We start from the raw sequence: 15,674 nt of genomic DNA, 5'->3' as shown, positions 1-15,674 counted from the left end.
TGTGTTTGCCTCCACAATCACGGAAAAATGAAACATACACTGTGATTAATTACAATCCTTTTACTTTATTTTATATAATTTATTTTACATCCTTTCTTAATAAATGGCTCTTGTCTGATTGGTCTTTTAAAGTTGCCCTTAATATAATTACATTCTGTTTCTGTTGGTTTTTAGAGATTTATTTAGTAGACTAAGTAGACTGTTTTAAGAAAGCATATACCAGAGTTTATACTTGTTTTTGCTGGGGTTTGAGTATACTTTTTAACTTCATAGCACTTGTATTTTATTATGTACAAGTAACTGCAGCTGAATTTCTCCTAGGTTTTCCCTGCACAAAATAAAATGAACCTAATTTCTATATTTTATCTATGGCCTTGTTCAACCAGTGTTTCTCTTTCTAACATTCTCTTTTTCTGCTATTGTCAGTCATGAAATATGTGTAACAGTCTTGCACTGGATCCTAAATAATGTCAGACTTTTAATAGTGGTAAGAAATTGACTGAATTTTATTACTGCATAGATGTTCAGAATTTTGATACAAAAATTCATTTAAACATTATTTTCCTATTAAATTGCTATATGCTTTGTACAAAATATACATCTCCAAAGAAATAACATATTAACTATACATGTAGTCTGTATATTTATGTATTTCTGGAAATACATTAATTTCCCAGGAGTAATACGAAATTCTGTGACAGACTTTGTACGGGAAGTAGAAATACAGGCTTTAGTTGATTGAATTTGGATTTTGACAGTTTTCACAGCTCATGGTAAAATATTTTATCCACCTTCCTTCAATTTCACAAAATTTCTACATAAGAACTATAGTTCAGAATTATTTTAGCTTACAAATATGAATCTAAATTATTTTAAACTCTTAGTGATTCAGAAGAGCTGGGATTACTATTTCCTTAAAGCACCTGCTTTGTACATAAGGCAGCACTGCATGTACTTATTACACTGAACTCCTTGCTCAAGCTGAAGTGACTGACGTGATCCATCCAAGGTAATTGTTCTGTATTTTGCAAACATGATACTCTTGTAAACCCAATGAATGCTTAAGAGCAAGTAGCTACTTGCTAGAACATGTTCCCATCCTCAGATTTTTTTTCTCCAAATCGCTTTATAAATAATGTAAAAGTAGCATTTTTTTAAGGCAGGCATTTTTTTAGTCAGAATATTTTGGTGAAGAGGTTACATCTAGACCAGTAGTTTTGTGCTGGTGCAGCTGCTATAGGATGATGATAAAATTGAAAATATGTCTTTCATGCCCTGGATTACAGTTTTTCTCTGAGTAAATAGAACAAATGAAGTTGCTTTTTTTTTTCTTTTTTCTTTTTCTTTTTTTTTTTAAATTGAGTTACTTTACTTTAGAGCGTTAAACCAAAGGATAATCTTCTTGCACAGGATCGAGGAGATGAGTTCACTTACACTGGGAGTGGAGGTAGAGATCTTTCTGGCAATAAAAGAATTGGAGAACACTCATTTGATCAGACATTAACACACATGAATAGGTAAGTTTTGAAGATACAATTTAAAAGTATTCCAAAACCATGAGTTGGGTTGTAGTGCTTTAATTTAAAACTAATGTTTTGCTCTTTCTGTTTTTCCTCTTCTGTACATGCTGTGTTCATAAAAAGCAATGCTTGTTGCTTCTAAGAGGCATTTTATCAAGCATTATGTTTTGTTGCTTTAAAGGAACATGCACCTCAGTGAAATACATTGTTGTATTGTTGCTACAGCTTGCCTCTGGTTGAAATTGTTCTACAGTCACCCTCAGAAGACTCTGTTTTAATTAAATGAGAAGTTTGTCAAAACTCTTGAGTGGAAGTTTTCTAGCACTGGGTGTTTCTTTTTTAAAGTTTCTTCTCTCTTGGGTAAATCAGTTATAAATTTAAGGAGGAAGAAATCATGTTCATTTTCCCATGACAAAAGAAGTATTTTCTATTTTGCTAGCCCTTTCTTCCATCATATTTTTCTATGAAAAGCAAGGAATTAGGGTGCTGCTTTATCAAAACCAGCACTTGAAAGGGAACATATATTCAGAAGAAGAATTAGACATCTGCCGGAAGTGTTTTTCCATCCTCCAAAAGCTGGCCTGAACTCCATCCTCTTCTGTTTCTAAGAGTATAATCTGTTACACAACTGACCTCTGTACACCTATGGGATGCTGAGAGTCACTGAGAGCTTTTGTTTGCCAGGTCTGCATTTAGATATGTTCTTCTGCTCTCAGACAGGCTGGAGAGGGATTCTTTCAAGTTCTCTATAGGAGAAAGAGGAAAAACCTGACTTGGCTGCTGAGGAAGGGAAGGGAAGGGAAGGGTGCATGTGGTGTGAAAATAAACAGGAATGAACAGGGAAGAAAGATGGAAGTAGGCTTAAGCAATAGTTTACAAGCATATTTAATGAATAGAACAAAGTTGTTTTGGGACACAGAATTAAAAGCTGACCCCGTAGTGTCAGCATTTCTCTCCTCTTGGCAAATGAGAAATCCACAGGCAAAACTACTTAGCAGTGAAGGCATTGATGCACATGGAATAACAATGTGCTGCTCTAATTTACTGAGCTTGATGCAAGTTCTCAAGCACTTTAATTCAAAAATTATAATGATTTTATGTAGTTGAATCTGTACTGGTTTTGCTTGTCCAGATAGTTTTACAAGTTTTGTTTTTATATGGGAAACATTTTTAATGTTGGCATAGTGTGCCTGTCTCTTACTGTTCTCTACAATGTGGGTTCTATCCTTGTACCATGTCTGTTTATAACCTGTATAATTTCTTCTGTTCAGAGACCCATCATTTGTGTTGTGGCTGATTTTGAAGGGTTTTCAATCCCTTAAAGTCAGGCTGTGGTAGTAGAAATACTGTTTCTTATGGCAGCCTGGTCATATTGTCATACTTCAGGTTTCTATGAGAGGGCCTTTGTGGGTAAAGGAGTTGTTTGTTCTTTAATTAGCTACTATGATTCTGAGTCCTTCTCCGAGGTCTTTTATGTATCATGTGAGAAAGGTAGGGTACCTAGAGCTATTTTGATGGTTATTATGTACTTTCTTTCTCTATGTGTTTTTCGTCATATTCATTACTTTTGTGTACTCACTTAAAAAGCCTTGAAGTCTATTGATGGGGGATAGCAGTACGGAAAGTTTGCCTTCTGTTACAATTTTAGTATCCTCAATGCTATTAAGAAGGGATTATTTTTAAAAATGAAAGGATTGGTTTGTTTTATCTAGCAATATCAAGAGTTTTCATGTGGAACCTAGACAACATATTTAGTGTTCCCATCTTTTTTCTTACCATGCATTTTAGCATGGATCTCATTTTTTCCATCAATTCTGCTAAAAAACATATTGAAAGGTCTATCTATGCTGCTTGATAAAGCAAAATTAGACAAGGGAAACTTATATGACTTAATTATGTAAAGTCTCAAAACTCTGTTGGGTGAAGCAATCTAGCTTATGAAGAATTTACATGTCTTTTAGGGCATTGGCCCTTAACTGTGATGCCCCACTGGATGACAAAAATGGAGCAGAGTCAAAGAATTGGAGAGCTGGTAAACCAGTTAGAGTAGTGCGCAGTTCAAAGGGACGGCGGATCAGCAAATATGCCCCAGAGGAAGGCAACAGATATGATGGCATTTACAAGGTATTCTGCTCTCTACAACATAAAGTCCCTCTGAATCTGTTTTAAAAAGCCTCATATGTGTTAGTCTGCAAATTCTTCAGTATTACTGACAAGTGAACCAAAATGAAATTATTCAGAGGAGTGATAATAGAACATAATCTGATAATAGGATATATAAGATTGAATATGTAAGTTGCTTTGAGTGTGCTTATTGAGTTAAATTCATCCCTGAAATCAGATTATTTCATTATTTCTTCAGTCCTTCCAGCTGTATCCTAGCCTTTGGTTTTTTTAAAGACTTCTTAGTTTCTGAAACAAAGGAGTGTGCCTTTTAAGACCATTGTATGTATAAGAAATACAAAAATTTCACAGCTGAGGGAAGAACTTCTGTATAAAATGATGATGATGATGATGATGATGATGATGATGATGATAATAATAATAATAATAATAATAATGTTGTATAAATCAGTCTCATAATTTCTTCTTGGACAATTAAAGTATGATGATGTGCATGTGTTTGACTTGTGATAAAATAATGGCAGTAATTTTGTATTGTTCTTTAGGTGGTGAAATATTGGCCAGAAATTGGAAAATGTGGATTTTTAGTTTGGCGCTATCTTCTGAGGAGAGATGATGTTGAGCCTGCACCTTGGACTTCCAAAGGAATGGAGCGCTCAAAGAAGCTGGGTCTAAGCGTACAGGTTGGCATGAGGACTGAGACAGCTGTTTTTATTCTTAGTTCCAGTAGCCAAATTCCAGAGAAATAAATCAGTCAAATTAAAGCCCCTTTTTTTCACTGTGGCAGCTTTAGATACTAAAAAACACTTCAGACTATATGCAAATTGGAAGAATCCTGTAATAATGACAAAGCAGAAGGAACTGCAAATTCAGCTTTCTGCCCTAGCAGTAAATTGGTTTGTCTATATGGATTGGAAAATCAGACTTTGTATCCAGTTTTATGATTCTTAGGCTGGACGGAACAAATTTTTTTACGTGTGACTAAAATCTGTCTGAGAAACCAGAAAAACTGTGCATTTTAATGTATCTTCCTCCTCATGTGACTGTGTAGTTTGTATACATAGTGTATTTTAGGCAAAGATACAGCTTGATCCATGAAAATTTTGGCATTGCAGAATCCATGAAAGATGGAAAGGTGGAAAGAATTAATATCTATTCCTGACAATGCAATGGTATATTTTACAGCATACCATCATCTCCCTTATTTATGTAGTTTGTAATCACACAGGTACAGATACACTGTTTAATACAGCTGAGTGTGGATTAAATTCTTTTACTTGACCATGCTTTCTTAATGATAGGTATTAATTTAAATGTTTTCTCTATCACATAGGTTTTTAAAATTATTTCGTGATTATTTTACTAAATAGTCATAGGGATCTAAGTTCTTTTAGAAGTTATTTCTTTTGATGTTTGGTTATTCCTGTATGCCAGTGATTTTTGTTTTAAATTTGTGCTTTTTGATTTTAGTATCCAGAAGGTTATTTGGAAGCCATGGCTAGTAAGGAGAAGAAAGATAAAGTTAAAAAGCAAACTGTGAAACAGGAGCCAAACAGCCAAAGTAATGGAAACCAGAAAAGGACAATTGAGGATGGTATTTATTTTTTACTTTTTTAGCATTCATCAGCAAAGTCTATTGTGTTACTATTTCTAAGCCATTAAATCTTTGTGGAAGTGTGAAGCTGTTTGGAATACTAATGTAAATGAAGAAGCACATGCTCTTTAATAAATTAATAGTGTAGGGGTCTTAATCCTTTTTACTGCTCCTACCATGTTTTTTGCTCTTAAACTCTGCGAAAAAACCATGATGGACAGTATGAGTTGGAGTAGGAATTTGTTTGCTGTATTTCATGCATGTAGTCTGTATTAATAAACATTTCCTTCTAGAAAAAAATTCTGTCTTTCCCTTCTATTAGTTCAGACTAATACTGTTGTTACTGTGTCTGATGGTCACCAAGCAGGTACAGAGGAACCTACAAGTACACCCAAAGTCATGAGGATGGGGGATGGAGGGAAAGGAGAAGCTTTCCAGCTGACCCAAGAGCAGCAGTGGCTGATTAGAGAAGACTGCATGAACCAGAAGCTGTGGGATGAAGTCCTTGCTTCTCTTAAGGAAGGACCAGTATGTTTGTTGCATGCATGATTTTTATTGTTTGCATTTTCTTTATATTATTTGGAGAAATCTTGAGTCCCTCTTAAAACCACATTTGCTTGTTGAACTTTCACTAAATACAGACTGACTGGCATTACTTTTATTTGCAAGACTTGTATTTCAAGAAAAAAGTCATGCTTGTGCAATTTGCTCTTGAGGGATGGGTTATGCCTCCACAATAGAGACCCTTTCTTGCTCATAAACCACCCTGAAGTTAAAAGCAGATTTTTATTTATTTTCATTTTTGAAGAGAGCATGTTTTCTCTGATACAATAAACGTATTTTTATGCTGTGCTGATGTCAGAAATCAGACATGAAGAAAGATTGTTTTAGTCACTATTTTTTCTTTAGGGAGAAAATAATTTTATGACACGTTTCCTAGAGACATATGCCCCATCACTCAGAGTGTTCAAGGCTGGGCTGGAGGGGGCCCTGAGCAACCTGGTCTAGTGAACATTTCCCTGCCCAAGGCATGGGGGTTGAAATAGGTGTTGTTTAAGGTCCCTTCCAACCCAAGCCATTCTCTGATTATATGATTCTTCAATTTATAAAAGAGTGGGGAAATTAAGCCATTAAAGACTTGCTTCCTGATTACTTCTAGAGAGCTGTGCTCAGGGATGTGAAGGACTTAAGACCTTCTGAAAGTACATAATCTTTATGTATTTAGCCACATTTATGTAATAGATTTGTCTTTTATTCCTTTGCCCTACATTAGAATTTTCTGAAGAAACTGGAACAGTCCTTTATGTGTGTCTGCTGCCAGGAGTTGGTTTACCAGCCAGTGACAACAGAGTGCCTCCACAACGTCTGTAAAGTAAGAATAAACTGCCTTGCTCTGGGCTGTTTTCTTGGCTCTGAGTCACCAGAAGCCATATGCATTTTAGAAAGACAATAATAATTGCATAACATTCTGATCAAAAACAGGCAACAAGTTTCCATTCAGTGTTTGCTGTGTAAGCACCCTAATTTTGTGTAATAAAGAGTGGAAATATGTTTCATATAGTTCCTGATAGACATAATGAGTGAGGCTTACCATTGCTGTCATGCCTTTATGGTTAGTGGAGGTGTGCTAGGAATTGGTTAGGTCCACAGGTTAGATTTTGGTACAATATCAATTATTTACTTTTACATAGTTAGGAGATGAAAGGAGATTTTATAAGTCTCTATTAAGAGCTGTGAAAGGGTGGAGGGTAAATACCCCAGAAAATTATTTGGAGAAAATTTCTCTTTCAGAAAAAGTTATGTTATCTTGTAATCCTGGCATTGTTCATGTTTGGTAGGGGAGCCATAGATATCAGTACATTACTTATGTGTCTCAAAATCTTGGTCAGTTGGAGCTAATACAAGGAGCTTGGAATCAAATCTGAACTAGAGTTAATTTTATAGCACTGGTGTGTTTAGAATCATGCACTGAATTGTGCATATTTGAATGGTACCTGCCATACCTCATATTTCTGTCTGAGGCCCAAAAAGAACTCAAACTATTATCATCCTAGTACAATATTTGTAATATAGGTAATAGGCAATGCAAGCCTGTTGTTTAAAAGATACCACTCCAGTAAAAATCAGGGCATTGTTATGTGTGGCCTGCACACATGGAACGATTATGTCTCTTTGAAAAACATAAGAAATATTGTGGAGTTAATATTTAGAATTGTGGAAACTGGAAAACCATGAAAAAAAGAAAGAAGAGAAAGTTCAGTGGCAACAAACCCAGAAAGAAGAGTATTTGAAAATATCAGTATATATTTGAGAACACAATATAACATCCATTTAAAGTTGTCAGGAATAGTTTGATAGTAAGCTGCTGCTGCTGTTTGGACACAGACCTGCCCTAAAAAATTTAAGATGCTCATCAGTCTGCAGTAATGTCATAAGGATGACAGCACAGTTGCTAATGTGTTTCAGATTGTATTAACCTACATAAATCTGTAGGGCTAAACTGAATCTGTTCTGATGAGGTAGATGGAGATTGCTACATAAACAGTATATGTGGTGTATTCACCTTCCTCTTAATATGAAGGTCTGGAAAAGTATAGCAATCTAGCTGTAAGGAAGCTGAGGATTGGCTGACTTAAACAGAAGCACTAGTGGAAATGAAGGGGAAACCTCAGTAGTGATTTAATTCCTCCCAACCACAGTGTTTAGCATCCCAGCACAGAGAAGGGTTCCTTTGCTAGGACATTTTAGTCACAGGCAGAGTCAGGCACCAGAGGGCTTGCAAAGACTTCCTTTTTTTCTGGTAGTACAGCAGATTGTGCCTTTGGTTTACAGTGATTCCTCACTTTTTGCTGGTTAAGCTGTGGGTCAAAAAGAAGGTCATTGCAGTTTACTTCTCTGTCTCTGTACGTCCCAGAGTTGTTTACAGCGCTCCTTCAGAGCAGAAGTGTTCACCTGCCCTGCCTGCCGCTTCGACCTGGGGAAGGGCTACACCATGGCTCCCAACAAGGTCCTGCAGACACTACTGGACCAGTTCTTTCCGGGTTACAGCAAAGGACGATGATGCGCTCAGACCCTTCCGCTCTTCTCCCAGTGACTTTATAGACAGTAAAGGGGAATAAACATGGGGATTCAGCAGTGGACCAGCCAGCTTGATGGGACTCAACACATTGTCACATTTTGAAGCAGCTAACCCTATTCCCCTCATAGCCACTTCTTGGTGTTGTGAGAAGTCTATTTCTCAGCTGTCTTTTAACATCAAGGGTAGTTTTGGCCAGTTAACTAATAGTTTTTAAAGAAGAAAAAAAAAAAAATTAAAAAAAGAAAAAAGAAAAAAGAAAAAAGAAAAAAAAAAGAAAAAAGAAAAGCCTCAGCTCTTACTGGCCTAGCTGATGCCTAATTTATGATTTGGTTTTTTGTAACTACCTCAGGACAGAGGAAAGTAAATTGTGTCAAACAGTGAAACAATATTGGGGATAAAAAAAAGTTAGTGATGTTTTAGCTACTCACTGCCTCCTGAATATTAGTTGTGCCTGGTCCATGTGGTTTGATTTACAAAAAAAAAAAAAAAAAAAAAGGAAAAAAAAAAGAACTCAATAACAAAACCCAAACCAAAAGAAAAACCCACAAAAAACCAGGAAAAAGAAACATATTCAGCACTTAAGCCATTTGGATTAAACAGCAAATTCTGTGGTGTGCATAATCCCTTTTTTATCTTTTTCTTCTATTATGCTGTATTTTTTTTTTTTTTTTTGCAAGAACGGGCTGATTTTTAGTCTATTTTTGTGAGCTTCATTGTGCTTTTCTTGTATCTTATGCAAGTTGACTACTAATGACTAATGAGAACAATATGAATGCATTGTTGCTGCATTAGTGTAAAGTGATCTGTGTTTTTTGCACTTGAAGAGGGTATTCAAGACACTCTAGTTGTGTAAAAAATAGTTCATATCAAAAAAGCCACTTCTGTATTAGTTAAACTGTATGCTTTTAGTAGGTCTTGTATCAGTGGCAATACATCTACACAGCATTAAAGGCAGTGCTAGCTTGGAGAGGGTTCAAATCGCTTCATATTGTGATCTGAAATTTTATATACAATATATCGCCCCCGAAAATATACCTTATTAAATATTTTATGATTCAGAAAATTTGCTAGTTTTGTTTTTACTATTATCCACTTAATTAAGTAATAAGATTCTTACAGAATTTATTTTTCAGATTACTAAATGCTTTCCTTAGGTGGCCTTGTTTTTCAGGTGTGAGGCTTTATATTCCTTAACTAATTTCTCAATGGAGAGAACATCTAGTTTTAAAAACAGCCAAACAACACCAAACCAAGATCCAGAGGTAACATTGGTACCCATGGACTCTCTCACAGGCTGTGGGGTTCCTGAATGGTTGGCAGGTGGGTGGGTGACTCAGATTCCCTCTGCTGGCACTGAGGTTGCAGTGGCAGCCTGTGGCCCACAGTGCTACAGTTAGCTCAGTATTTTCTGGAGAGCAGTGTGATTTCACCTTTGTAACAGCTACTGCTTCTGTATGGAAAGCTCATAAGGCTTGTGGCTTTCAGTCTTTTAGCTGAGTACTGTAAAATATTTTCATGCTTTGTTTTCCACTGGATAGATTTTATCAATTAAGTCATAAGATAAATGTTGTCAGTTTGAGGTCCAAGGTGGGAAGTTACCTGCTTTACACAAAAATACATAAATTAAAAAAAATTTAATACGCTTTTTCAGTGACGTAATCAAGCAGCAAGAACCTGCTTTTAACAAACATTAAACTAGCTTGTCAAGACTGGGAAATTAGATTGGCAACAGAGAAAGACTGTCCTTTCCTCACATTATAAGTCTGCAGTGGCTTTTCATGATTTTTTACATCTTCAGTACTGTATCAATAGTTACTGAAAGACACCCTTTTCAGTAGTAAATTCTAGAGTAAACTAATTCTGATTTTCTTCACTACATATTAAGATGATTTAGGATGTAGGCGCAGGTTTTCACATAAAATCTGGTATCTGGCCTGACTTTCCTTTAATGAAAGCCATTCCTGTCTCCTATCATCTGCAGTCTCTTTGTGTAAAGCTCCCCACTGAAGTCATAAAGTAGGTAATGAAAAAGTTGCAGTCCCAAAACTTTCACTGTAAAAGACACAAAATTTACAGTACTTAAAATACTGCTGTGAACACCAGCCTCATTTGTGTTATTTGAGTGTTCCCAGGCTGAGTGTGCGTGTAGATCTTCAAGAAGAGGTTGAGTAGTGGGTGGTTGTAAGATGCAAAACTGTGTGGTCCTTTTCTGTGTTCTCAGTGTTGCCAAGTATGTGTTTCCTAATTCCAGCACCAAAACTGTGCTTTGTGTGGCTGAATGATTTGATCCCCTCAGGGGTGCTCATGTACATCAAACAGACAGCTCTGCATGGACCTGGGCAGGTTCCTTTCAAAAGTGCTCACAGCACAGAGGTCTGACTTGAACTAGTGAGAGGATTGGTTTTATGTAAATTTGATTTGAAATATACAGGAAAAAGCTCCTGTTTAAGGTCTGAGCTCTGGCTACTGTGTGATTTAATGTGGTACTGTGTGTTGCAGGAGGGCTCTGGTCTCACTGCTGATGGTCTCTTAAACTGTGAATCAGTTTTTACACAAGCTGTATATAAAGTAGAGCAAACTGAGTGCCCTGTGTAAAAAAACACCAGAAGGAGACTTGAGAAACTGTGGAAAGAGAACATTTTTTTACCCAAGGTTTAAGTAATACTAAGCAGTTCACAGTAGTCTTTTATGCCTTCTCCAGAATAAGAGAGGATTTGATCGAAGTACTAAGAAAAAATTATGTGATATAGAACAAGATTAAGCTTGTTACTGCTTCATAAAATGGATCATTCTGGGTCATTAAAAATATTGGAGATTTATTTAAATATTATTTCCTGACAGCATTTTCCTTTGTGTAAGTTTATAGCAGCTGTTGCAATTGTCACAAATGGGAACTTAAGCTCCATAATTTCATACTGCTCTGTTGGACAAATCCAGCTGAAAAGTTTAAATCCAAAATATGACAACACTTAAAATTCTCACCAATTTTATTAAACTACTAACACTGATAGGTAAAAAAATCAATACGAAATATTAACACTAGCAATGCTAGTTAGTGGTAATATGTGAAGTAAATAAAAATCTACTTCACCACATTTTTACAAAATATAAACAATTATTTCTGCAGCTAATATTTATTAGTACTGCCTTATGTATCTGCATCTTTTCTACTTTTTAAACTGTATCTTCCATGCCACTTTGCAAATTGGGTGTTAATCGTTTAAACTTTAGCACAAAACTGACAAAATGATGAATCAAGGCAACTTCCAACATCAACTGCTGTCAAACAATCACATTTCGTTTGCACCTAACATACTGATTGTATTTACATTCTAACTGCAGTGGTTCAATAAACAAACGTGGTGATTATTCAAAATATACATAGTATAAATATCCCCAAGAAATCAGGAAAGGGCCATTCAGATGGAGTCAAAAATCCAGGCAGCTGGAAGCAGTGTTAGGAAGATGCTCTCTTCTGCTCAGAAAATGGAGATTCATAGGCTTCCATTGGTGGGCAGGTACAAACCAGATGCTGATCTCCATATATGTCATCAATGCGAGCAATTGTGGGCCAAAACTTGCTTTCAGGCTTCACAAAAGGCTAAGAGAGATAAAAGAAACCAACCATCTTAACTTTTCCACCAAGTAAAGCTACAAAATTATAATAGATTTTAGGAGCTTGAAGAACTACAAGTGCTGTCAAAGTGGATTTTTTTAGGTGAAGTCATCCTTCAAATCTATTTGCAGTCTCTGAAAGTTAACAAGCATGTATAATAAAAGTGACAGTTAAAAGAATGCTTAGATTTTCAAAAAAGTATAGTCACATCCTTTAAAACATGCTTGCAAAGAAGCAGTTTTCATAAGATGAAAGAAAACTTTATTATCCCTTGAACAACTGGCTTTCAGATAGGAATGAAGGAAAAGTAGAGGACACTGCTGTGCTGTTCACTACAGTTACAATGCAATACTTAAAGAAAACTGGAATGGTACTGCATCAGTATGGTCTGCACCAATGTGCAGAGACCTATTTTTTTCTTCTTTTTTTTTTTTTGAGGCCTTCTTTCCTTCTTTAAAAACTAAACTAATGAAACTGTGGTAGAGCTCACACACATAAAAATTGAGCAACAGTAAAATGGCTCTGAGGTTTTCATTCTTACCACATTACTTCATCTCCAACTGACTAACTACAGAGCACAAAGCATATTTATGTATTACCACACCACTAAGTTCCCATTATGTACTCACCAGTGGGAATGCTGCCACTTCTCTGGAGTAGGGACGATCCCACTTGGAAGAAGTGACACAGTTCAGAGTATGTGGTGACATCTACAAGAAACAAGACATGATGAGCGCAAGAAACTTCTGCATTCAGTTGAACATATCAGTGTGAAGCCTGCGTCAAGTTCACATTGCTACTTATAAATAATTACTGTCTAGAGAACACTTTTATCTGGGGAGGGATAAGGCAGATTTAAACCAGGAGGCAAGTCAGTATTTGGATTTTTTTTCAGTTTTTCTAAAGATACTACCCAAGGCTTGAATATTCTTTTGGCTTTTCACTAAACTTAAAAGTCAGTATATGGTTAAGAGTTGAACAGAACTTGAGCTGATATCAGTTCTGTGATGCATTGCTAAAATAATTAAATCCTTATTTTATTATTAGTGTTAAGGTCATTCCATTTCCATCTTAAGCCAGTGAAATAAGTGTCTCTCCTTCATTACTTTGAGATGGCTTTGAAATATAAATTAAGTGCTTGTGGAAATAACTTTCTCCGCTCTATCAGCAAAGGCCTGACTTCTCACTTGAAAAAGTCAAAATTCAAATTTTAAAAAAGTTGCAGGTTTCTCAAGAAATTCTTTTGTTCACTGTTGTGCACCATTACTTTTGAGAAAGATCTGGAAGTCTCTGCAGTCTCAAGGGTTAGGCTGGTCCCTTGCTCTGTATGCCATCTTACCTTTAGTGGGTTAATTTGGGGGTCCATCCTGCCCTCCTCTATTGCAGCAATTTCCTGCCGAATACTGATCATTGCATCACAAAATCTGTCCAGCTCTGCTTTGTCTTCAGACTCTGTAGGTTCAATCATAAGTGTCCCTGCCACTGGCCAGGACATGGTTGGAGCATGAAAACCTAGTGACAATAGCATAAATCAGTCACTGACAATAGGGTATGAGATAATAAATGCATTAGCTATTGCAGATTCACAAATTCAGTCCTTTCTCTACGAAAATCTGTACAGGATTGAACTGGTTGAATTGGTAGTGTTGGCACTGTGCTTTCAGGTAAGATAAACTTTTCAAGTATATTCATTTTTAGCACTGAAGGATAACACTACTGTATTATTTACAATAGAGCTACACACTGATTTAATGAAACAGTTTATTAAAAAGGAACTTTAATATACTTATCTAACTCACCTCAATACCTACTGAAAAGCCTGTTTAAAGTGGTGCATAGTATTTAAGGCTCACTTACAAGGAGCAGGAAGGGTGGGTTTTTTAGTATCAAAACTAGGCTTTAGATTATTTTACTGAAGAGGAGTTTCTGGTTAGGGTTTTAACAGTTTTCATGCATACTCATTGGAAGCACAGTTCTACAGGGTCAAGTAGTTCAATGGGTTCTCTTGTCCAGCAGCCAAAAAGCATCCACAATCAGATCCTGAAGAGCATGTGTACAAAACTGCATAAACTATATCAGGATGGAACTGTTCAAATCCTATTATCCTACTTCAAAAGTCTTTTTTTTTTTTTTCCTTTCCTATTTTGTCTTGTTTTGCTTTGTTGGAATCTTATTAAGCTTTTGGCTCCAGCTCACTTGCTCCAAACAGTTGAGAGTCATGTAATCAGTAATTTGATGGGGCAGTTTACAAAACTGTGAAGTAGCAGCAGAGTCAGAAGTACTTACTACAACTCAGTATATGCAAATATCTCTCCAAGCTCTTAAAGAACATGAGGAAGCCTGAAATAATTGTGACAGATTCACCATCCATAAGCACAGAACTAGAATGTTTGTGTCTCCCTTTAGAAGAGATTTAGAAAATTTTCACATATACTGCTATTTTAAAGAATAGACATTTGACTTACCATAATCCTGAAGCCTTTTAGCAAGATCTACAGCTTCAATGTTTGCAGTTTTTTTGAAAGGTCTTGTATCCAAAATAAATTCATGGGCCACATAACCTGCAAATGAAAAGGTGAACACTAGGTTTAATTAATAGGAGAACAATGCAATTTGTTGCAAACTTGTTGCAAATCATTGGATTTGTCAATGGCCCAACATCATTTGGGTCTTAGGCTATCTTAAATTCATCAGGATAATCAGTTTTATCTTATGCCAGAGCGAAGCTCAGATCTAGTGTTGTAGAGAGGCTAAAGACAAAAGTTGTCTGTATTTATATACATGATTCTGGAGAACCTTTAACTTTGTTAAATTCTTCAAAATTTGCAATTTTCATTCACTTCTATTAAAGTACAGCTTGTAGGTTTAACCAAGGTGTATGTCACTAAATGTAAGATATATTTTAGAGATAATATATATTGTACTCAAATGTTCTTCAAAGCTGTTCAGCTTAAACAAGCCAAATAAATTCTCTGGTAGTTACTCTACTACCACAATAACCTTTTCATCTCTTCTTCATTACTTTTGTCCTGTTGCAAGACTGAAGAGCCAAAACAGGGAACCAGAATGTAGCTAAAATATCATGCATTGCCAAAGGCATTCTATCTCATCTCACAAAAGTAAACAAGAAGCAGAAGTGAGGGAAACTTGGGGGCATTTTTTTCAGAGGAAGTGTGCAATGGGAAGTACAGGTCCAAAAATTACTTTCAGTTCTTAAATTGTTGCATCATTTTCTATGGAGATTTGGAAGTCTCAACTTGGTTACTTTTCCTTCATCTAATGATCATTATTCTGCTATTAAATTTCAAGGAGAGCATTTTAATGGTTTACTTTATCTTTTGGCATAGTTTTTTCTAATTATAAACAGATATTACTTTTCTTCTACTTCCAAGCATCTCAGTTTTGTTGCAATACATCCATAGAGGGGTGGCAGGTAATTTCTCTCCTTGTGAACAACAAGAGAAGTTTGAAATCAGAGGTCACATAGCATTAAAAAAAAAACAAAAAACCAAAACAACCATGTTGCAAGCCAACTTCTACATGAGGCAAAAAAAAGTCAGCCTGGTAGAAGAAAAAGAAATTGTCCAATACTTGCCTCTTGCTCCTCTGAAAAGGACTTTGTAGTGCTTCTCTAGCCTCTTTGCCATGTAATTTGCATTTAGTATAGCAATCTCAGAGGCATGCTTCAGACCCTTTGCTCCCATTGTCTGAAAGAAAAATAACATGAAGGAACAGATCTGA

At 36.0% G+C, this 15,674-nt stretch overlaps 2 protein-coding genes across 3 annotated transcripts in view; one reads left to right on the top strand and one right to left on the bottom strand.

The window, feature by feature from the left end:
• UHRF2 (ubiquitin like with PHD and ring finger domains 2) overlaps window positions 1-10,631 on the top strand; it is a 78,628-nt gene extending 67,997 nt beyond the window's left edge. The window contains exons 10-16 of one of the 2 annotated variants that reach the window (XM_056514894.1): window positions 1,411-1,517; window positions 3,482-3,644; window positions 4,190-4,327; window positions 5,115-5,238; window positions 5,606-5,766; window positions 6,512-6,610; window positions 8,153-10,631. In XM_056514894.1, coding sequence (XP_056370869.1) covers window positions 1,411-1,517; window positions 3,482-3,644; window positions 4,190-4,327; window positions 5,115-5,238; window positions 5,606-5,766; window positions 6,512-6,610; window positions 8,153-8,299 — 939 coding nt within the window. In that variant the 3' untranslated portion in view covers window positions 8,300-10,631. Of the gene's footprint in view, window positions 1-1,410; window positions 1,518-3,481; window positions 3,645-4,189; window positions 4,328-5,114; window positions 5,239-5,602; window positions 5,767-6,511; window positions 6,611-8,152 lie in introns of both variants that reach the window. The other variant, XM_056514893.1, reaches the window with a different exon arrangement.
• Window positions 10,632-11,113: 482 nt separating this feature from the next.
• Window positions 11,114-15,674, bottom strand: part of GLDC (glycine decarboxylase) — a 40,628-nt gene continuing 36,067 nt past the window's right edge. Inside the window, exons 21-25 of the mRNA XM_056514895.1 lie at window positions 15,529-15,640; window positions 14,399-14,494; window positions 13,273-13,445; window positions 12,563-12,643; window positions 11,114-11,918 (exon numbers count right to left, since the gene is read on the bottom strand). Of these exons, the coding sequence (XP_056370870.1) occupies window positions 11,775-11,918; window positions 12,563-12,643; window positions 13,273-13,445; window positions 14,399-14,494; window positions 15,529-15,640 (606 nt within the window). The 3' untranslated portion in view covers window positions 11,114-11,774. The remainder of the gene's footprint in view (window positions 11,919-12,562; window positions 12,644-13,272; window positions 13,446-14,398; window positions 14,495-15,528; window positions 15,641-15,674) is intronic.

This window comes from Oenanthe melanoleuca, chromosome Z, assembly GCF_029582105.1.
Source record: "Oenanthe melanoleuca isolate GR-GAL-2019-014 chromosome Z, OMel1.0, whole genome shotgun sequence".
NCBI lineage: Eukaryota > Metazoa > Chordata > Aves > Passeriformes > Muscicapidae > Oenanthe > Oenanthe melanoleuca.
The sequence above is the reverse complement of the archived record's forward strand: the minus strand, read 5'-3'. Positions and strand labels throughout refer to the sequence as shown.